Source organism: Schistocerca cancellata, chromosome 2 (assembly GCF_023864275.1).
Source record: "Schistocerca cancellata isolate TAMUIC-IGC-003103 chromosome 2, iqSchCanc2.1, whole genome shotgun sequence".
NCBI lineage: Eukaryota > Metazoa > Arthropoda > Insecta > Orthoptera > Acrididae > Schistocerca > Schistocerca cancellata.
Genome location: NC_064627.1, coordinates 765,541,742 through 765,566,638, shown reverse-complemented (window position 1 = coordinate 765,566,638; position 24,897 = coordinate 765,541,742). Strand labels below are relative to the sequence as shown.

The window sequence follows — 24,897 nt, the reverse complement described above, 5'->3', positions numbered from 1 at the left end:
TTCGCATGAACTGCCCTGTATGCACGCCGTACATCGTCGGACCACTGACTGTCACGCCGCCGGCCGTGGTAGCCGAGCAGTTCTAGGCGGTTCAGTCCGGAACCGCGAGTCTGCTATGGTCGCAGGTTCGAATCCTGCCTCTGGCATGGATGTGTGTGATGTCCTTGGGTTAGTTAGGTTTAAGTAGTTCTGAGTTCTAGGGGACTGAACTGATGACCTCAGATGTTAAGTCCCATAGTGCTCAGAGTCATTTGAACCATTTTTTTGACTGTCACGTCCAATCGAATATCCCCGGCATGTCCACAATGTTATCAGTAGTGACGTCAGTTCTAGCTGCGAGGTCTTCCTGTGTTTCCACAACGGTTTCTTACACCAGCTCCTTCGAAGGCCTCCGGAGGAAGAAATCCAGTCACGTGAAGTCAGGCGACCTGTGTTGCCAGACCACAGGGCTACCTCGGCTGATCCATCGATTCCCAAAAGTGGCTCTCAGATCATTCCTCTCAGAAATGCTGAAATGAGCTGGTGCTCTGTGGATCTGGGAATTTTTTCAAACATAAAACGGTACGTCATCCAGCAGTTCTAGCAACAGAGGTCCACGAAGATACGAGATCTCAGAATGGAGGAATGTATGGTCCAATCAGCCTATCACCGTTGTTTTTATGGGGCGGTGATGTGTATGAATCGGTGTGTTTCCAATAAGATCTCAGAGTCAATCATCTGGAAAGAGAGCAGTCCTGAATATAGGCACACGTTCCCAGTCAGCGACAACACAACAGCTTACGTCAGCACCGTTAACAAAATGTTCCGCAACATTGCAAACTAGCTTCAGAGACCATGTGTTCCTCATCGAAAAATATTGGTTTGGACGTCCTCTACCTCCTGTATTAAGCTGAACGAATAGTTTCGGAACACCCTGTAGATTCGCCATTACAACAAAATTTATTACAGCCACGGTAATACGTCGAAAGTATGTTTTACGGAGACAGCAGAACATGTATGAATCGCAATGGCTGCAAACCTTAACGGCGAATGTGTTGTATGGTGGCTATAATTTCGCACCTTACAAGCACTCATCCACATATTTTGCCGTGATCTACAGCCTCATTAGGTATTATTTAATAGGTGGTACAACTTATAAATGAATATTTAAAGGAGACTGACATTGTCACATACATCTCGTAAATAATAGTTACCGCTTATTGCATGAAACGGAGTGTCTTATTATTATACTAGTAGAGGTTGGAACGACAATGGAAATGAAACGGCGGACGGAACTCAAGCCCTGGGCCGAAGGCTCACACAGGTGTGTTGGTCCTGCTTAAACGCAGGAAATAGCAGGACGGACGTTGTAGCAGCTAAGCGCTGGAGCCGAACCGGACAGATTATAAGTCGGAAACTACGAAAATCGTGGACGCTGGTCAGAGGAACGAAGAACCGGCACCTCGGAAACCACGCAGGCTGGGTTATTTTCTAGAATTTTTACTGAGAAGTGTACCATTGTACGAGTATAGGTTTTTCCTCGCAAGCTTTCCTCGCTGGACGAGAAAAGACTAAAATATGGGTGGTCGGCGTTCGGTAGAATCTGTAGACAGGGAGAATACTCCGTGGTTTCAGGAATATGATTCGTTTTCGGAATTACGATGGTGGGGAGCCGAGCCTTACTGGTAGGCTAGGGGTGCAGAGAAGAGAGCATACGTTGTGAGCGCTCGTGTGTGACGGTTGCTCGACATCAGCTTTTGTTGGTACAGACGGATTTGCTGTCTTTGCTCTCAGGAGAGTTTATAGTTAGAAAGGTTAGTAACTGTACTGTTGCGAACCTATACGATTCTGGACTTCACCTCCGAGTTGGAAGTCGTCGTTGAGTACGCTGAGTTCAGTAATTGAGAGCACTTCCTCTGCCTATACTTACGTTGAGACGTTATCTGAACTTCGTCCTTGTGGTAAGGAATTCGCGTTTCTCGTTTGTAGAACACAGACAGGAGAAGAGAGTATTAATTAGCCAGAGTACGCCTTCTGCCGTCCTAGTTTTTGAAAGAGTTTATTTGTGGCTGGAGTTCTTCCATCGTCGCAGACGAGTGCGAGAGCCATCACTTCGACGCACCGAACGCAGTACATACTGTGATATCGAAAATTGCTTCGGCTTATTAGGGCTCTAAAAGCTAAACAGCTGTGATCATTTTAGTTTATTTCCACTGAGGTTTCACACCACCGTAGATCACCTCTGAAAGTAGTGTCTCCTAGAGTTTGGCATATAGATGATGTCAGTTATTTCGCGTTATTGATATTAGACCGTGCAGTCATAATAAGGGGCAGAGTTAGGCAACTGATTAATAATTTCTCTTAGGAAATGTAATCTTTGTAATCTATTTTTTTTAATCTGAAATAAATATATAAGCAGGAACGACGTTTATCATTTAGCAGGATTATTTGCCTTCATTATTCATTCATGTTTTGACTGTAATTTATAGAATTAACAGATCCTAAGATCTGCTTCAGGGGGTAGTCAGACAGGGCAAAATCTTCATTTTGTCGTTTATTATTTTAAGTTGCTCGCATTCATTTTACACACGCTTGGAATGGCATCTTGGAGTGTAGACTGTAAAAATAACCTGGCACAACCTCTTGCTGCAGCTCAAATGTGAAGCAGTAAAACTGCAATTAATATAAGAATTAAAATATCAACAATTGTCCACCCCTCTGACGAGAGAATGCGAACAGGAAGTTGCTACGGAAGTATAGAACTTGTGATACAAAGGGTAATAGTTAACAGCCTGAGATCTGCGTCTGAACGAAAGCCAAAAGACGGGCAATAGTAACTGATTTAACGCATAGCATGGATAAAGTAGCCATGCACGTCGATCGAGACGTGATTGGATGTATTGCTCTGAAATCGTGATCGAAATAACCTCTTAGTGTTCTGTAGAAATCGTGATCGAAATTACCGCTAGTGTTCTGTAGAGAATCTGTGGTACTAAAACGAACTGCTCATTCCATGATTTCTACCAAGTAACAGAAGTAGGTGCAGAGACAATAGGAATGGCGGCGACACCTGTGTTACTGCTATCACGAACTGGCTCCGACTAAGAAATGCAATCGCATGACGGGTTGAGAGTCTCTTTCAACTTTTTTTGATTCGGACGCCTCGCCACAGCAGACGTTTGCCGGCAGAAGAGGGTCTTATAGCCAGTCTAACTGGGGTGGTGGCTACAATCTGTTACGGTCAGCGATAGCCAGCGTACACGCTTAGGGGTTGGGAACACTGAAGATACGCGAATCTTGCTAACGCGGGAAGTGTGGTATCCGAGGTACCGTAGTTTTAAGTTCTAAGGAACAAGTTGGAACCGGTACAGAATTTCGCCGTCTTGCACCTTATTAGCACTAATTAATCCTCACTCCAGAAAAATTTCTCCACCCCTACCAATCAACAGTTGTCTATTCAGGCCTCGGTCGAATTAGTTTGCCAGGAAGAACTGGTTTAATATCGTTTACTCATCAGTTAATTTAATCGACTTTTGAATTAGTAACTTAATCAACTCGTGATGATATAATCCGATTCTAATTTTTACAAGCAATCCGAATCCATGATCGGGAAAGTACACTACTGGCCATTTAAATTGCTACACCAAAGAGAAATGCAGATGATGAACGGGTATTCATTGGACAAATATTATACTAGAACTAACATGTGATTACATTTTCACGCAATTTGGTTGCATAGGTCCCGAGAAATCAGTACCCAGAAAAACCACCTCTGGCCGTAATAACGGCCTTGATACGCCTGGGCATTGAGTCAAACAGAACTTGGATGGCGTGTACAAGTACAGCTGCCCATTAAGTTTCAACACGATACCACAGTTCATCAAGAGTACGAGAGTAGTGACTGGCATCTTGTGACGGCCACCATTGACCAGACGTTTTAAATTGCTGAGGGATCTGGAGAATGTGCTGGCGAGGGCAGCAGTCGAACATTTTCTGTACCCAGAAAGGCCAGTACAGGACCTGTAACATGCGGTCGTACATTATCCTGCTGAAATGTAGGGTTTCGCAGGGATCGAACGCAGGGTAGAGCCACGGGTCGTAACACACCTGAAATGTAAAGTGCTGTCAATTCGAATAAGAGGTGACAGACGTGTAACCAATGGCACCCCATTCCATCACGCCGGGTGATACGCCAGTATGGCGATGACGAATACACGCTTCCAATGTGCGTTCACGGTGATGTCGCCAAGCACGGATGCGACCATCATTATGCTGTAAACAGAACCTGGATTCACCCGAAAAAAGACGTGTTGCCATTCGTGCACCCAGGTTCGTCGTTGAGTACACCATCGGAGGCGCTCTTGTCTGTGATGCAGCGTCAAGAGTAACAGCAGCCATGCTCTCCCGAGCTGATAGTCCATGCTGCTGCAAACGTCGTCGAACTGTTCGTGCAGATGGTTGTTGTCTTCCAAACGCCCCCATCTGTTGACTCAGGGATCGAGACGTGGCTGCTCGATTCGTTACGGCCATACTGATAAGATGCCTGTCATCTCGACTGGTAGTGATACGAGGCCGTTGGGATCCAGCACGGCGATCCGTATTATCCTCCTGAACCCACCGATTCCATAATCTGCTAACAGTCATTGGATCTCTACCTAAGCGAGCAGCAGTGTCACGATACGATAAACCGCAATCGTCATAGGCTACAATCCGACCTTTATCAAAGTCGGAAACGTGATGGTAGGCATTTCTCCTCCTTACACGAGGCATCACAACAACGTTTCATCAGGGAACGCCGGTCAACTGCTGTTCGTGTATGAGAAATCGGTTGGAAACTTTCCTCATCTCTGCACGTTGTAGGTGTCGCCAGCGGCGCCAACTTTGTGTGAATGCTCTGAAAAGCTAATCATTTGCATATCACAGCATCTTCTTCTTGTCGGTTAATTTTCGCGTCTGTAGCACGTCATCTTCGTGGTGTAGCAATTTTAATTGCCAGTAGTATGTATGTGTTGCTGCTTGGAATGCAGGTTTTCTCTGCGAATTTGTCGACTTAGAGAAAGCTTTTCACAGTGTTGATTGAAATGTTCTCTTTCAAATTCTGAAGCTGGCAGGGGTAAAATATAGGGAGCGAAGGGCTTATTACCATTTGTACAATTTCTGGAAAGTATGAAAAGTAGTCGTGCGCGAATGCCTTAATATTTCCATTGCACACAAAAAATGTTCGAAACCCTAACTTTCTTTAGATGTGGGGGCAGAAGAAAGTTAAAGCGTATTACGTTTGCTAAATGGGATAGGTATTCCCGCAATTCGTCCTCAGAATCCCTAAGGATCTCTAACTGTCTGAGAACGTATATGCTAAAATGAAACATATTTGTGAAACGCGTATTTCAAATACTTTGCAATCCAAGGCTCTTATCAAAATATTTTAAATCGTTTAGTTCTGAACACTTTAGTAATGTGTCAATTATTGCTGTACTATTCGTGAGATAATCATAAGAATATTACGTTTCCTTCACAACAAACACTGGGTGTTATTGGTACAGAGTCGCTCGCTTCGTTTTGGTCGCGAAATACCGGGCCCGTATTTCTTCCTCAGTGACAGATGTATGTGCGAAGGAACAGTGCATCGTACTTCTTAATAACACAGGCACTGCAAGATAATATTTATCTGTAGACACCGGGCAGGCTACTTCCAAATAAAATGTCTCCCTCATACGGAAATATGCATACTGGGTGTATGAGTGTAGGTTATAGACACGTAGTTGACGAGATACGGAAGTTTTGGTTTGGGAGTGAAGCGTGCTCCGTTAGTCTAATAGTAAGGCTGCCGCTCACGATAAGTGGGAAATCTGGGTTCCTGTGCCGTTCCGGCACAACTTTTCATTGTCGTCATTCCATTACTCAGACGATGGTTGACAGTATTCGCAACTGCGAATACATTCCGTAGAAAGCACTTTGCCTATTTTGTTAATGTTTGCGATTTATAACCTTCATTTAACTATTTTGCGTTTCATGATATTTATTTCTTCAGTGCGCTACAGATTCTTATGATGACAAATGAAATTAAACGAGCAAGCCGTCGACAAATAAATAACTATACAATGAAGACAATAGCGATTCCATTTTAGTTTCGTTAGCTTTCTATGTATGTAAGAGAGCTTTTATTATGATTTCGCTTTTGCTTTGTGAATAATTGCCTCTTAGGTCTATGCATATGTAATCTTTATTTTATAACATTCCCAGCTTAATATTTTATGCACTCTGTGCAACTCTTATTCTTAGATCATCTGATGAATCTATTTCCTTCATGCTTTTTATCTGTTTTCACTGTACATGTTATGTCACTTTAAGGTCGGATTGTAGCCTATCGCGATTACGGTTTATCGTATCGCGACGTTGCTGCTCACGTTGGTCAAGATCCAATGAGTGTTCGCAGAATATGGAATCGGTGGGTTCAGGTGGGTAATACGGAACGCCGTGCTGGATCCCAACGACCTCGTATCACTAGCAGTCGAGATGGCAGGCATCTTATCCGCATAGCTGTAACGGATCGTGCAGCCACGTCTCGATCCCTGAGTCAACAAATGGGGACGTTTGCAAGACAACAACCACCTGCACGAACAGTTAGACAACGTTTGCAGCAGCATGGACTATCAGCTCTCAGAGCATGGCTGCGGTGACCCTTGACGCTGCATCACAGACAAGAGAGCCTGCGATGGTGTACTCAACGACAAACCTGGGTGCACCAACGGAAAACGTCTTTTTTCGGATGAATCCAGGTTCTGTTTACAGCATCATGATGGTCGCATCCGTGTTTGGCGACATCGCCATACTGACGTATCACCCGGCGTGATCGTATGGGGTGCTATTGGTTACACGTCTTTGTCACCTCTTGTTCGCATTGACGGCACTTTTAACATTGGACGTTACATTTCAGATGTGTTACGACCAGTGGCTCTACTCTTCATTCGATCCCTGCGAAACTCTACATTTCAGCAGGATAATGCACGACTGCATGTTGCAGGTCCTGTACGAGCCTTTCTGGGTACAGGAAATGTTCGACTGCTGCCCTGGCCAGCATTTTCTCCAGATCTCTCACCAATTGAAAACGTCTGGTCAATGGTGGCCGAGCAACTGGCTCGTCACAATACGCCAGTCACTACTCTTGATGAACTGCGGTATCGTGTTGAAGCTGCATGGGCAGCTGTATCTGTACACGCCATCCAAGCTATGTTTGACTCAATGCCCAAGCGTACCAAGGCCGTTATTACGGCCAGAGGTGGTTGTTCTGGGTACTGATTTCTCAGGATCTATGCACCAAAATTGCGTGAAAATGTAAACACATGTCAGTTCTAGTATAATAAATTTGTCCAATGAATAACCGTTTCTCATCTGCATTTCTTCTTGGTTTAGCAGTTTTAATGGCCAGTAGTGTATTATGATATAATTCGCGTATTATTCGGCAAGACGAAATGGTAACGCGGCAATAGCAAGAACTAACTTGGTCAAGTGACTGGGCACAGTGATACTCCGTCTGAAGTATGTAGCCTTCCCACAGTGAAATAATATGAATAATATTCACATTTAGTGTAACCTCCCAACAGTAAAAGTTCCGAAACCTCCAACAGTAAAAAATATAACCATAACATTGATATTTAGCGTAACCTACCAACAGATAAATACCGTAACCTACCAATAATACAATGTGACTAACCTCTCAATAAAATTGTCGCTCAATTATAACCTTTCAACAATGACTGTGAATTTAAACTGGTAAATTTAGGAAGTCAGCAGTGCTGCGTCATGGCCCTGAAAATTCATTCTGAATAAATTGAAAAATCTTACCGCAATTAGGTCGCAGGATAACGCGTATATATCTACTCCTATAAGAAATTTTTCTGGCGCAGCTCTGTGCAATGCTGCCCGATAGATTTGTCATGTATAACAAGAAACAACTGATTTTTCTTTTCAATAATCGTGATGACCAAGGATTGGAGAAATTAGTAAATTCTTTAGATTGAAATGAATGATTGTCAAAAGTTACTTTTTATGAGAAAGATTATTATTAAGAGATTTTTTTAAACATTTACATGGGACTTGAGATAACATTCCTACATATGCGCGAGGCTGCTTTTACCTTATACTTCAACGCTCAGGCTCCGCCATCGCTCGCCACGACCGGCCCAGCCAACACGATACACCAGACTGCTCGCTAGCAACTACTTACTCCTACTGCTACACAGTTCCTACTGCAGTCAACACTGCTCTTTGGTCTCAGATTCTCTTATAGCTTACATATCGCAGGCAGCACGTGATCAATCCATCGAAATTACATCAGCTCGAGTGCGCTAGCAACAAATTCTTTAATCATGGACCTCTTACAAGTAGTGTGCACTGATAGACCGCAGTGCAAGCATGGGAGGTGACCCGGGAAAATGTCTTTGTGGGCAGATACGACGGCTTCCGGTTAACGTGGAGAAGGGATTTATCGTACCGGCGGAGAAGGCGTGCAACGTACAGTGAGAATGCAAAAGTTGACCAACAGAATGTTTTGCAAATTACGAAGTAGGGACGCAAAACAGAGTAGAATGGAATTTAAGTTCCTACGCCACAGAAGGAGAAGGGAGGGATTCGCTGTAAGTATTCAAATGACGATATGGACAAATGTATCATTCGGTAGCGATGTCTACGCTATTACGAACAATATAAAGAAATGTCAACTTTGCGAAACCTGCGCAGCTTTCGTCGCACAGAACTGAACTTCACGGCTAGCAAGGAAACATTTAGAAAAATAAGTGCTCTATCTACGATATTTGTTTTTAAAAGGTGCCAAAATTTAGTTATTGTTATGTTATTAGCGAACGAGAAGACGTAGCTGCAAAAAAGGTGTATTACATTAGGTTTTCACAGAACAATGAAGGACTAGAATCAAAGAGGTCAATGGTTTGCTTAGATGAAACATGGATTCACACACTTGACACCGTAGATAAATATTGGAGAAATGATACCATGCGAGGAGTATTGTCCCAGGAAAGTGCAGGTCAGCGTTTCATTATTGTGCATGTAAGTAAAGAGATGGGTTTCATTAAGGGTTCGTTCACTTCTCATATGTGAAGCAAATACCAAGACATCGGAGTATCACTCAAAAAGTGGTCCATGAACTCTACTTTGTTTACTTAAAGGAAATCACGTTTTATCTTTCTTTGACGAAACAAGATACAGAAATGTTGAAGTATTTTCTAAAGGAACGAAAGAAAATAAACTGGTGACAACCGTGTTATCCTTCGCAGCAGGTTAATTTGAAAATCACTATACCAAATTCCACTGATGGGAAAACGCTCTCGTCCGCAATCCTTTGCTGCTAACGAAACATTCGGTAATCCAAAATGGGATTGGAGGCATCGTCTTTTCGAAACCATCTATATGGCGTTGGGTTAATAAAAACGTTCATACGACGGTTAAAAAGACGTGGCAAAGGGTAAGAAATAAAACAAATAAAGTTGGTTGGATAAAATTAATGAATACGATCTTTTTATGAAGAATTAAAAGCAATAATTTCCAGCTCCCTATTTGGACGCAAACTGATAACCTGTGGTTGATCTCAACCATGTCTTCATCCGCTACGCTACGCCACTAGTTTGGACAACACCACTAAACGTGTTGTTGCTTGCGAACTAGAATACATAGTTGCAGAAACGGCATGCTGTATTATGTTTCCTTAATGCTGTGTAAAATCATGCGAAATAGTTTTCTTGATTACTCGCAAAGTCTTTACCCCTTCGGAATATTTCTGGGCCCTCTAAGTGTCCAAACGCAGTCGAACATTTCCTGTATCAAGAAAGGCTCGTACAGGACCTGCAACATGCGGTCGTGCATTATCCTGCTGAAATGTAGAGTTTCGCAGGGATCGAATGAAGGGTAGAGCCACGGGTCGTAACACATCTGAAATGTAACGTCCTCTGTTCAAAGTGCCGTCAATGCGAACAAGAGGTGACCGAGACGTGTAACCAATAGCACCCCATACCATCACGCCGGGTGATACGCCAGTATGGCGATGTCGCCAAACACGGATGCGACCATCATGATGCTGTACACAGAACCTGGATTCATCCGAAAAAAGACGTTTTGCCATTCGTGCACCCAGGTTTGTCGTTGAGCACACCATCGCAGGCGCTCTTGTCTGTGATGCAGCGTCAAGGGTAACCGCAGCCATGCTCTCCGAGCTGGCATTCCATGCTGCTGCAAACGTCGTCGAACTGTTCGTGCAGGTGGTTGTTGTCTTGCAAACGGCCCTATCTGCTCACTCAGGGATCGAGACATGGCTGCACGACTCGTTACAGCCATGTGGATAAGATGCCTGTCATCTCGACTGCTAGTGATACGAGGCCGTTCGGATCCAGCACGGCGTTCCGTATTACCCTCCTGAACCCACCGATTCCATATTCTGCGAACACTCATTGGATCTTTACCAACGCGAGCAGCAATGTCGCGATACGATAAACCGCAATCGCGATGGGCTACAATCCAACCTTAATCAAAGTCGGAAACGTGTTGGTACGCATTTTTCCTCTTTACACGAGGCATCATAACGTTTCATCAGGGAACGCCCGTCAACTGCTGTTCGTGTATGAGAAATCGGTTGGAAACTTTCCTCATCTTTGCACGTTATAGGTGTCGCCAGCGGCGCCAACCTCGTGTGAATGCTCTGAAAAGCTAATCATTTGCACATCACAGCATCTTCTTCCTGTCGGTTAAATTTCGCGTCTGTAGCACGTCATCTTCGTGGTGTAGCAATTTTAATGGCCTGTAGTATATATGTGTTGCTGCATGGAATGCAGGTTTTCTCTGCGAATTTCATTGCTGAAATCTTCTCGGGTTATCAGTCGAGCCGAAGCATCATGTTGTCGCTGCGCCTCTACGAGTTTCCTGCCCTTGATCTTCAGGCGAGTCTTCTCCATTAGGTTAATGTTCAGCGGGGCCGACTACCATTCGGAAAAGCCGGGTTTGATTCTCGGTGCTGTTAGGAATTTTTCGGGGTGGGCGGACTGCAACGTAGTGCACTCAGCTTCGTCATGCCGTTTGAGGAGCTACTTGACCGTCTGGTGGCGGCATCAAGCCTTCTATCTTGACATTGGCCGAGAGTGTGATGTTCTGACCTTCACACCGCATCTGCATAATACGAGGGGCGCTTGAAAATTCCGTGAAAAATTCCGAGAGATGGCACCACCGGCGCGCATCGAGGTCATGTTTAGTTAGTAGCATCTTTGTTAAGAACGCACACCAAGTTTCAATCATATTGGTCTATTTCTTTGTGTTTGGCATTCGTGTGAATCAAGGAAGTCGAGTGATTGTCAAAAAATGGACCAAAAGGAATTTCGTGTGGTCATTAAATACTACTTTATGAAAAGCAAAACGCCTCAGGAGACTAAAGAGAAGCTTGATAAACATTATGGTGACTCTGCACCTTCGATTAGAACAGTTTATAAGTGGTTTCAAAATTTTCGCAGTGACCATACGGGCACAAGTGATGTGGAACGTTCTGGACGCCCTGTGGAGGTTAAGAAATCGTTGACAAAATCTATGATATGGTGATGGATGACAGAAGATTTAAGGTGAGTGAGACTGCTAATGCTGTGGGCATCTCTAATGATCAGGTACGGTACATTTTAATTTGCAGAAACATTTGGACATGAGAGAGCTATCCGCAAGATGGGTTCCGCAATTGCACACACTTGACCATAAACTGAATCATGGGAAGTGTTGCAAGGATGGTTTGCAGCTGTTCAGGAAGAATCTGCAGGACTTTAAGCGACGTTTCGTCACTGTGGATGAAACATGGATACATTACTGTACTTCTGAGACCAAACAACAATCAGAAGAATGGGTTACCAAGGGAGAAAATGAACCAAAGAACGCGAAGACCATTCCTTCAGTCGGAAAGGTTATGCCGACTCTTTTGGGATTCGCAAGGGATTATCCCCATTGGCTATCAGAAAAAGCGTAAAACTATTACAGGTGAATATTATTCATCGTTATTGGACCGTTTGAAAACAGAGCTACAAGGAAAACACCGGCGATTGGACCACAAAATGCCCTTATCCATCACGACAATGCACCAGCACACACCTCAGCAGTTGTGGTCGCAAAATTAATGGAAATATGATTCCAACTCGTTTCACATCTCATCCATTCTTGAGACTGTGCTTCCACAGACTACTGTTTGTTCCCCAATTTGAAGAAATGGATGGCGGGACAAAGGTTTTATTCAAACGAGGAGCTGATTGCAGCAACTAATGGCTTTTCTGCAAAAGTGGACAATTCCTATTCGGAACTGATCAACAACGGCGTTGGATGAAGTGTATAAGTCTAAAAGGAGACTATGTCGAAAAATAAAGGATAACCCTAAACAGGTAAGTAGTTTTTATTTTTGAACAGACTTTTCAAACGGCCCTCGTACCATTGGCTGATGGAGGACACAGCAGTTGGTCGGACGTGCTTGGCCTGTCTGTGGTCGGAACAGCGGTGCTTGTCTTCAAGTGAAGTGTCGATTTCATACTCAGTTCGTTCCTTTTTAGCCTCTGGACAGCAGACTCCTCTGTCGAGGTTAAGATGGATGGGTCAGTCTCTTGGCTACGTAAGAACAGTGTTGCAAGATGTTTAGAACATGTGAAAAGCATTCTCTTCGATCAAACTGACAAGTCTGTAGTGACTCAGCGCAGTATCAATGGAAGACCCAAAGATGCCGTGCCGCGGCACGGATTCTGGGACTCGATCGTAAAACTATCAGTAAAAATAAGAATATACGACGATCTTGTCAGCACTTTCCATCTGAGGTCAGCATGGGATATGACATTAGCAAAATTGGTCAGCAGCGCTTTGATGTGAAAGCGGTGGAAGGAAAAGTAGACAGCAACAGGACTTGGCACCTGGTCCTCCCACCACCCTTTCAGGGTCCCTCCCACAACTGGCTACTTGTTGGGCCCTCGGAAGACGTTTATGTGATTCAGCGACTATAAAGAAACGAAGTGGGTGTGAAACCGATACTTTGCCTGAAGTCGATAGGTAAAAAACACATCTAAACTTAGTGACAATACGACACCACAACTCTGCTGAAAACTCAAGAAAATTTCATCAGTATCTTTTGTTTATTTTGAAAGTAAGTTTTGTCCCTCTTCCTGAGATTCATTCAATATCTGTAATGTCGTTTTCATTTATTCTTTCTTACTTTCTTTTGACGGATAACAGAAACTTCGCAAATTATATTAATAATAATATATTTCTAAACTTTACAGCTGAAAACGAGTGATGAAACACATTAAAATCAAACAATATGTCTTAGCAGAATAGTTCTCTCACAATCCGTTCAAAATATGATAGAAAAATATACTCAAATGTGCTCTGTAAGTCATTATTACCGAATTTATTTATGAATTCTTATGAAATGCTTATAGAAGGATGTAGAACAAACAGTAAAATCATATGTACCTTATTTTCAACAGTAATTCTCTTACTTTTCCAGAAATCGTTGACGAAATGCAGAAGAACAAAGGCTTATTACCTGATGAGAGTTCAGTTGCGCAAAGGGTAAGTGTATTTAACAATTCCATAAGACTAAACATGCATTATTCTATTAAAAAGATTGTGGAAATCAGTTAAGATGCTATCAAAATTTGAGCCGAATTTTTAAAGTATACCTTGAGGTAGCTATAGATTTCTATGTTGTGGTTACATTTACAAACTGTTTTAGTACTTAAGAGTTCAAGGATTAACTAATTCACGAAACTAGAAGCTCAATAAAATAAATTTGTTCGACACAATATTGAAATACTTACCTGTTTTACTGTTAAATGACTTTGCAGTATAGTAGAGTTATTGATGAGTTGCAATTAATCATCACACATCACAAGACTTTGTACCTCTAAAGATGAAAATGTGTTCATGTTTGATGCCTACCATTAAAGAATCAGTTATAATGTAAGACATTTGTATTCTCAGTAATAATGTCTGCTCTCAATTACTTAAGCATTGTATGCAAAAGTATTCTCAGTAATATACTTCTTGAATTATATCGATAAAACATCAGTACATTGGGAGGTTGCAGCTTCTTGATGGCAGGTTCAAACGTATTTTGATGGCTGTTTCATATGTACTATATAGTCCTGTGGACTCTTAATGGCATGTGTATCTTCTCACAGTTGTTAGTCGTTTATGTGTATCTTCATTTCTTTATCAGTTTCTTTGTGTGGATGAGGTTCTATTTGCTCATAATTTTATTTCCAATTTCTGAAAAATAAGCGAAAAGCTCCAGTTTTACATAACCCAAAGCATGCAGTTATTTCACCCCAAACCACCCGATGGTTTAGAATGTGTGCGTCCACATTTCACTTTCCGCTATGTTCTACTAAAAGATAACTTCGATGATGTGTTACATCTAAATCATTTGCACTTGCAGCTCATCTTGAGTCATGGCGATAAAATTAGGAAGCAATGACACATGAAAATCAATAATCGCTAGTGATGGAAGGTAAGGTTAACTTGTCTGTTGCAAAAGTGAACTTCATATTACTTTCAGGTTGCAAGCCAAGACGTTAAAATGAATGCGATAAAAGCAAGCCACGCTATATGAGTAATTCCATCTGTGATAAGACTTCTAACTTCAAGAATTGGCAATACTTGTGATCAACTGTGTGAAAAATTCAGGCCTACCGCAATGAGAGAAAGAAAACAGATAGCAGTGCCACGATTTCAAGACATTGCGTTAAAATTTTCACGATGGGCAGAAAATTAGTATACCTAATGTTCGGATTGATCATATCTTTGCGGGTGTAAATGCGGAAATGGAATAGAAACATCGATAAAGTAAGACGTATTTACCTATAGTTTCCATAAATTTATGTATTTCCATTTACCTGGGACTCTTAACTGACACACCAAGCTTTCACTTATTATATTCTCGATGGACGCCTCAGCTGTACTTTTGCACACGCCTGCAAGCGCCACAAATGCAGTTACAATATTTGGGTGGGAGATATTTATCATATCCATTATCGTATTAATATGGTGTTCTCTAATTTCTGTTTTCCTTGAAATCTCAGACTGAAGTGCGTCTAAACAATATCAGGAACGTGAGAAACTTGAAATCACACTGAAAAACTAAGCCCCTAATAAGATTTATATGGAAGGTTCACATAAACGTTTTGAGGAATCTTGTGTTACTATGTAAGAAAAGTTAATTGTTTATTCACTATAGTTACGCAGTCCTTCTATTCAGAATCGTCAAAGCGACTTCGGCATTGAATGCAGGGTTTTTCAGAAAGACAGATCCAGTTCGATTAATTTTTGTTTCATAGTTTTTAAATTAGACGTTAATAACTTAAGTACAGTGCCCATCGGTTGACCAGAATTGTTTCAATAGGTTGAACGTAAATTGGCTCTTTTGCCAGCCGCACAAACGTCATATGGCGTGTGGTCAACAGATAATGGTGACCAGATAGTAAAAGCCAAGTCTCTTCCTATGCAACTTATGTAACTATTGCCATCCAAAAAATCAGGGCCAAATTGATAAAACGCACATGAGGACAGAACACCATGTCACAATAACGTTGACCAGTCAGTGTCGTGTTTAAAGATTTGGAGGTAAATACGTCCATATAGCGTCATACCTCTCTACACCATAATACCCAGATCACTAGAACGATCATGTTCGACAGTGTTCTTGGGTGCATTGGGTACGCTCATGTGGCGAGAGATGTGTACACGTAATGCTGAAACTGCCTCGAGGCCTACGTCTTTTGGTGTTCTGTGTGAAGGTATGAGTGTGAGTGAGAGAGAGTATCCCAGGGTTGCTGAGTATAACTTTTTATATTTTCCCTTTGGTGCGTACTTTTCACGCATTCATACCTAACTAGTTGAGTAAGGGCGTTAATAACCTTGCTTTGGAACGCCTTATACATACCATTGCCACCAGCATTCATTTATCCCAAAGAGAAGAATTTTCTTTATACATTATTTATCCTTCCCTTTCAAAAATGGCTCTGAGCACTATGGGACTCAACTGCTGAGGTCATTAGTCCCTAGAACTTAGAACTAGTTAAACCTAACTAACCTAAAGACATCACAAACATCCATGCCCGAGGCAGGATTCGAACCTGCGACCGTAGTGGTCTTGCGGTTCCAGACTGCAGTGCCTTTAACCGCACGGCCACATTGGCTAGCCCTTCCCTTTCACTTGACTGCAAAAACTTAAAAATCGTTTTGTTTGTGTATAACTTTTCTTTCTTTGGTTTGTACTAAACTATATAACTGATAGTGTGACTCATAAAAACTAGTATTTCATCTAACTTCTTATGAGTTTTCTGAGACACGTTTTTTGTTTCAGTGTTTTCAAGAATGCATGGCTAAAGAGATGGGACTGGTAAGTTAACACAGAGTGCGCACTGCGTAAGTAATTCATATAAAAGGTTCACACAACAAGCTGCAGAGGGTGGTTAATTGATAGACAAAGTCTGTAGGTTAATTATGTTAATACGTTATATAATGGTGACAACAAGCTGAACTGAAACCTTAAAGACTGAAATGAAAATACTAAAATTCACAATAAAGTGGATTTTGGTGCAAAAGAAGGGCATACAATTAAGAACATGTCATCAGTGGATAAATTCATATACAGCAACTGAAAACACAAAACTGAAAAATGATCCAAAACAAAAACATATCAAATGTTCATCTTTAACTTGAAAATGATCACGTGGAACTAAAATTTTAATTTTTTCTGTTTGTTATTAGAATAAAAAGAACTACATATTACAAAATTTCATTGAAGGGTAGTATGCCATATTAAATTTAATGTTTTCCATGTCATAGGAAATTAAGGTCATACTCATCTACACGAAAATTGCAGTACCTAACAAAGGTGATTATGTTCACAGTGAAATATGTTGCATGTATGAACAGAAAAGGTGTGGTAAGAGTCTGAAGGAAACAGTAACAGGAACGTGGTAGAAGATGCAGACTTAAACTAAAATTATTTGTGAACAAATTCAGTAGGATAAGTGAAAGCACATTGGATATTTTGGAGACAGACGATTAAAACAACAAAACCATAAATAAAATGAAATAGAGATTTATGTTTGGTTAACACCACACTTAATTCAACATCAGTGCCATGGTTACTAACAACCAATTTTACAACCATTCCCCATTACTTTTAAAATTTTGCACTGTACAAGAAGTTGATCAGAAACATATCCTCAATAATAAACATAACAGCGTTCAAAAAGTAAAGCCAAGAGAGACAGGTAAAGCTATTCCAATAGAAAGATAGGAAATTGCCTATGGGGACAATTGTCCGTCAGTAGAGATAAACTGGAGGAAGCTACAAAGAAGGAGTACACAACAGTAGTTTCAGAATACTTGCAAAAGTAGAAAAATCCACAAAAGTTGAATAGTTTAGTAACCATTCCCCTTAATAATAATGGAGACAGGCTATATTTAATAAACTATGATTACATAAACAACACCTCTAATGTTCATGGTATTCACTTAAATTCCAACCAACTGCGAAGAAAAATCACAAGCTTTTAATGAAACATATGAAAAGGCTTTAGTGCATACTATATGACCCCTTTGCAAATCGTGAATGAAGTCATAAATTAGAGCCGTTGTTGAGTATTAGTGCTGTGACTAGGGCAGAAAGCATTTAGGTAGAGCTTTGAAATCAGTTTCAACTGAGTTTGTTCTAACAGCCCTTTAGTGATACGACATTGATTTAACCTATATTAGTAACTGATAATATAAACGTAACAGTGTCACAGATTTCATTGGACTTCATAAGCATAGTATATATTGAGTAAAGAAAGAGGAGTAAATTACGCAAGGAGATCTCATTTCAATAAAAATATTCTCTGCAATTCATCAGGATGACTTTAGATACTTAAAGGTTGGCAGACTTGAGCAAACAAAGGAATAAACGAATCAGTGGGAACCTACTTCCCTTTTCGGATAACATTACACAGTTTGAGTCTAGTGTAGGTAGATTTCAACAAGTAATACAGCAACTTAATACAGCCAGCTTGAAAGTAGGGCTGAACATGAATTACAATAAAACTAAATCAGTGTTCAGTGAACGCATTGGAAAGATTGTAGCATAAACTATCAATTATATCATAATGCTAATTTGTAAGTTTTTTATATTTGAGACAGCTGAAAACAACAGAACGAACGGTGAGTAATAAAAATTGGAGTAAAATCGGCATTTAGTGCTTGTAGTAAACAATATAGTGTTTACAAAATTAGTTTATGATGTGACTTAAAAGTAAAGTCGTCATTTAGCTCTTCTGGTAAACAATGTAGGTTTACACAATGAGAATATGATGCAACTTAAAAGTAAAGTTTATTACCTGTGACTTATCAATTATAACTACTGGCTCTGAGACATGGACTTTTTATGTGAAAACAAATTATAAACTGAGGTTTACAACGTGGCTCACAAGGAGGCATACGTTGGAAATTTCTAGGAGGGTTAGGAAAACAATCATATGGTCTGGGAGTTGGAATGGAAGGCATAATTATGACTGTGATGAAAATGAAGTGCAGGTGGGAGGGACATTTAACATGTGAATCGGGGTGTATGGTGAAATGTAGCTCCATGGGAAATCAACGGATAAGAGCTGCCGAAACACCGACTTAATCCAAAGTGAGTAGATGATGTCATGAAACAAGATGCAGCAACAGTGGTGCCTATAACTGAAGCAGTTCATACTTCAGGAAATATGAAGTGAATGATAATGATGACAATAACAAAGATATATTTGTCAACACATCTCTTATATTGATATTGAACTATTTTCACATATTTCTTAAATATTAGTCTCATAGATCTGAATATTCCCATGGATACATACATAAACTTTCTTATTAGTTCTGTTTTCATGTAACCAAATTTTGATCATTTTCATTGGTTTTAAATCTTGATATTATTGGTTAAATCTGATATAATTTGTTTCACATTGTGAGATACGGTAACAAAAATCATAGAAAACTCCAGAAGGCAAATAAAGAGCAGCGTTTATTTAAAATACAGGTGTAATCGCTGTGAAGAAAGAAGGTATGGGGTAAGTGGATGATGACATTATGTGTAGAATTGAAGTACAATGGAGATTTTATTTGCGGACCATTGAAATTTGAACACTAGAAATTTTTGATTTCATGAACTTCGCGTGGTTTCACATCATAGGTGTAAAGTACTGTATATCTGTATAAGGAGAGACCCAAAATCACGAAAACAACACTTTTCGCCAGATAATAATGTTTCAGGCAAGTTCCCCCCGTCCCACGACTCCCCCAAACTTATACTTGTGAGGAAGTGAGCACTCATTTATTGACCTCCAAGCTGCCATGTTTCTATGGTGGAACCATATCTCTGCTCAGGAACCAGAAAATTTGCAACCTTATTCAACACCGAGATCTATATTCTGAGAGAGACATTGAAACGTAACAACGAACTGGAATGTTCCTAGCTACAGTATTCTTTGGTACCTTTTCCAGGACTCAAAACCAGAGGTGGCCAATCAAACAAAATGTCATGCCCACCGAAAATTTTACCGTTTGCTGTGGAAGATACCTGGTTGCAAAATAAACTCAGTCTGCTCCTACTTCTAAAGTTGGACACTTCAGAATTTGCTATTTTAAGATTTTGATCATCAACATAACTAATGATAATTTGTCAGTCATTTCTGCAAGATACCTGGTCCATTTCTTGCTCAATGCAACTTCTGCTGGCAGTCGATGCTGGCTTCTTCCACCCTCAGTCTTATTGCCACATGTCACCAAATGCACCAAGAACCAATCGTCGCCCAGTAATGTTATACACTGAAGTACCACGGTAAACGCTCACGTGTCATTATTCAGTGTGGCACTAATCACTAACACTCAAGGTGGTGACCTTGATACAATTATTCAAACAATGGGTACTTTATTTTCTTTTTAATATTAGTTTGTGATATAAAAATGGAAATTGTTTTGTTAAAATACTTCAGAGTAATGTATTAATTAACACTGTTAAGAGTAAACTATTAATTTAGCTGTCGACAAAAATGGATTACTCACAAGGGAAGAAAAGCAGTTATGGTTTACTGTAATTACGTTGCTGCAACTGCCGCATTAAATCTTTACTTTTGCCCCTACGTTTTCAGTATTTTGGTTGGAGTCACTTCAGACCGTAACGCTTGAAATCTCTTGTATCAAATAACTGATATAAGTAGTGAAAATTAGCTCCATGATCTGAAAAAGTATAACGAATCCACCCTGGTATAAATGACTTGCACAGAATCGCTAATTAACGTACGTGACATCTCCTCCCGCACAGTGTGCACATCACCCCATTTGCAGTTAATTTGTATAACTTCCTGTCCCCTCAAAACGCTATGTACTTTTACATGTTGGTTACGTTTAACAACTCTGTACTATTAACAAATATAAACACAAGGAACTAATTTATTACAAACAAGGTTCATAGTTTCCTACGTACCACTGCTATAGTACACAACACGAATGGCTTTCGACTCAGTAGTTTCCCAGCCTGGGATTACTATTTCACTTTGGTTCATTTCTCTCTTATTCAACGCTGAATTCCCTTCGAGTGCGATCACTTCATCTCCACTTTCTCTTCTGGGCCTCCTTTTTGGCCTCTAGTCGACGATCCCTCAAAGATGCTATGCGGAAATGGCCAGCCACCGTAATCCATCAATGCTAATCAAGCATTTGCTGAAGATGATCTGTTAATTGCTTACGTTTTACGACCGACATCTTCTCTGATGTATTGGTTCTGCATCGCTGCCACACATCAGATCCGTGCTACTGTGAGTAATTTGAGTACATTTTCCGGCTAGTCGGAATTGTCTGAACGCGTCCTTCGTCCTGTGAACACGTCTCCGATTACCTTAAGCTCCAAAACATGGTGTGAAGCATTTGTTCACGTAACCTGATTTGCCAGCAAAACATAATTCGGAATGTACCACGTTGATTCGTTATTTCGTTTTTAACTATTTACTTTCGGTCTGGTAGCGTGAAGCTCCACATTGTGCACTCTTCCGCTTTTTTAGGCGGCGGTTACGTGATCTGAAAAAGTGATAAGGAAGACTGCAATGGATATATGTGATTCTTCACAGTAACTTCTAATGCTTTCAGAAGTTATTGTGAAGAATCACATATGATATCCATTGCTGCCTTTCTTATCAACAGGAACAATAGCCTTCAAAATAGCATGTGTATGTTCACATCTACATACCGGTACACACGTGGTCAGACATTACACGGTGCGTAGTGTCACTGCTCGTCATCTCCTTTCCGCTTCCAATCGCAAATGCAGCCAGAAAAAGAAAACATCGGTCCATATGCTTTCATACGAGCATTGATTTCTCTAATCTTGTCTTCGTGGACTTTATGCTAGACGTAATTTGGTAGTTGCAGGATCGTTCTGAAATCTGACGCAAATGCACGTTTTCGAAACTATCTCAACACTGTTTCGCAAAAGATGGTCACCTTCTCACCAGGGATTACCGTAGTCGAACTTTCAGCTACCCTACAACCGACCTTACGTGCTCGTTTTATTTCATGTCACTTAGCAACGCCACGACTCAGTCAAGCTGCACACCACTAATACTGTTTTCGAACAATGCAGAATGCTTTTCCTGCTTATTGTATTAAATTATATTTTTCGATATTTAGAGCAGGGCGCCCCTCACCATACCAAATGGAAATTTCGTCGCTGTCACCCTGCGTTGTGATACAATGCCGTGAACTTCAGAGTCGTTTGCAAACACCTCCATAAACCGACGGGGGTGGGGTATGGAGCGAATCGTGCCTTCACACGGGGAGGAAGGTTGCTGGTGGCGAAAAAATCTTGAATTTTAATTCCAAAAGGATAAACTAAACAAGTCAATGTAAGTTGTGCACCCATGAAGAAGTGAGAGAATAAGACGAAGAAAAATCGTTCACTAAATCTGGTGTCTTACTGGAAATTGTTTACGGTGTTGTGAAACAATTGACATGTTAAGTAATGGAGCTGGTCACCTTGGGTGAGTCAATATAGCAAAACTTGCTAGTGACAGTGTTGCCAACTCAGCTTCTAACAAGCACCTACAGAACACTTGAAATGTAGCTATGTCAGCATGAAAGCCCCTACAGCAGCGCTTCACTTTATAGTAAATAGAAATAAATGGGAGAATAGAATGGCCTAACTTTTCCTATAACGCAAACTTGAACACCTATAGCAACATCGCCGAGAAAAACACGTTTTAGCTAATAATTAAAGAAAGGCACTGCCTTTCAGATGCTATAATCTTTTGAATCCAAACACTGCACGTGTACACGTGGAAAATTACATGAAATCCTTCCCCCAATACTCCCTCTCCCTAGGATCTGTCATTAATACAATTCATATTCCCCTTCTTGCCACGCTCATGTAAATTATTTTTTCTGCTTCGTCTGTAACGTCTTTTAAGTTTTCTCTCATCCCCTTTCCTTTCTCGGTTTGAAGACATAATCAACAGTTTTTTCAATCACACTGAAAAAACGTACAATATCTCACTTTGGAAGTGAAGCAAGTTATCAACACTGTACAAGCTGTTTATCCAGTTTCGTCGTATTTCGCTCTGCGTTTCAGCATCTCTGTTTTGGATTTAACTGTTACTTTTCCCTACAACAAATGACAGTGCTTTCAAAACCGCTTTTATTGAGGAATAAATCGTGGTCGTGGCTTATGGGATAGGATAATATCACCTTCTCGATATCCGACCATAGCCGGTTTTCCTTTATATACTACAAAATCAAATGGCTCTGAGCACTATGGGACTTAACTTCTAAGGTCATCAGTCCCCTAGAACTTAGAACTACTTAAACCTAACTAACTTAAGGACATCACACACATCTATGCCCGAGGCAGGATTCGAACCTGCGACCGTAGCGGTCACGCGGTTCCAGACTGTAGTGCCTTTAACCGCTTGCCCACCCCGGCCGGCTTATATACTAGAGACACACCGGCTGATACACAGCTATTGTCAATAATTAAAGCATTTGTACACTCCTGGAAATGGAAAAAAGAACACATTGACACCGGTGTGTCAGACCCACCATACTTGCTCCGGACACTGCGAGAGGGCTGTACAAGCAATGATCACACGCACGGCACAGCGGACACACCAGGAACCGCGGTGTTGGCCGTCGAATGGCGCTAGCTGCGCAGCATTTGTGCACCGCCGCCGTCAGTGTCAGCCAGTTTGCCGTGGCATAGGGAGCTCCATCGCAGTCTTTAACACTGGTAGCATGCTGCGACAGCATGGACGTGAACCGTATGTGCAGTTGACGGACTTTGAGCGAGGGCGTATAGTGGGCATGCGGGAGGTCGGGTGGACGTACCGCCGAATTGCTCAACACGTGGGGCGTGAGGTCTCCACAGTACATCGATGTTGTCGCCAGTGGTCGGCGGAAGGTGCACGTGCCCGTCGACCTGGGACCGGACCGCAGCGACGCACGGATGCACGCCAAGACCGTAGGATCCTACGCAGTGCCGTAGGGGACCGCACCGCCACTTCCCAGCAAATTAGGGACACTGTTGCTCCTGGGGTATCGGCGAGGACCATTCGCAACTGTCTCCATGAAGCTGGGCTACGGTCCCGCACACCGTTAGGCCGTCTTCCGCTCACGCCCCAACATCGTGCAGCCCGCCTCCAGTGGTGTCGCGACAGGCGTGAATGGAGGGACGAATGGAGACGTGACGTCTTCAGCGATGAGAGTCGCTTCTGCCTTGGTGCCAATGATGGTCGTATGCGTGTTTGGCGCCGTGCAGGTGAGCGCCACAATCAGGACTGCATACGACCGAGGCACACAGGGCCAACACCCGGCATCATGGTGTGGGGAGCGATCTCCTACACTGGCCGTACACCACTGGTGATCGTCGAGGGGACACTGAATAGTGCACGGTACATCCAAACCGTCATCGAACCCATCGTTCTACCATTCCTAGACCGGCAAGGGAACTTGCTGTTCCAACAGGACAATGCACGTCCGCATGTATCCCGTGCCACCCAACGTGCTCTAGAAGGTGTAAGTCAACTACCCTGGCCAGCAAGATCTCCGGATCTGTCTCCCATTGAGCATGTTTGGGACTGGATGAAGCGTCGTCTCACACGGTCTGCACGTCCAGCACGAACGCTGGTCCAACTGAGGCGCCAGGTGGAAATGGCATGGCAAGCCGTTCCACAGGACTACATCCAGCATCTCTACGATCGTCTCCATGGGAGAATAGCAGCCTGCATTGCTGCGAAAGGTGGATATACACTGTACTAGTGCCGACATTGTGCATGCTCTGTTGCCTTTGTCTATGTGCCTGTGGTTCTCTCAGTGTGAGCATGTGATGTATCTGACCCCAGGAATGTGTCAACAAAGTTACCCCTTCCTGGGACAATGAATTCACGGTGTTCTTATTTCAATTTCCAGGAGTGTATGTAATCAATGATCCTACGATTTCCACTTTTTTTCCAACAGAAGCTCCGACTACACCGTCATGACATTGCTCAGCTGTGCTAGCTGTTGGGGGTTTCTCCCCGTACGCTCTCCTCTCCTCGGATAACGAGAAGTGGACAGATTTTAGTTATGCGCTCTGTTTGACATAATTAATTTTGGAGTTATAACTCAGAATGTATTACATTGTTAACCTTAGAGACGTTTCCACGTCAAAAAGACGTATGTGTAAAAATAAGATGTCATTGATGAACGACATAGTGAAAAGAGGCTGACTACGTCCGAAAATGCATGGAAGTGGTGGGGCTGGGGGGGTGGTGGTGGAGGGGGGGAGTGAGGGTCCGGTGCGAGAAATTTTCGTGTCAAACGCTTGTCGGAAATCTATAAATTCTGGACCGA

General features: G+C 41.9%; 1 protein-coding gene across 1 annotated transcript in view; it reads left to right on the top strand.

The window, feature by feature from the left end:
• The window catches only part of LOC126148248 (uncharacterized), an 86,765-nt gene that overhangs the window by 52,052 nt on the left and 9,816 nt on the right, over positions 1-24,897 (top strand). The window contains exons 3-4 of the mRNA XM_049915745.1: positions 13,499-13,563; positions 16,358-16,393. Coding sequence (XP_049771702.1) covers positions 13,499-13,563; positions 16,358-16,393 — 101 coding nt within the window. The remainder of the gene's footprint in view (positions 1-13,498; positions 13,564-16,357; positions 16,394-24,897) is intronic.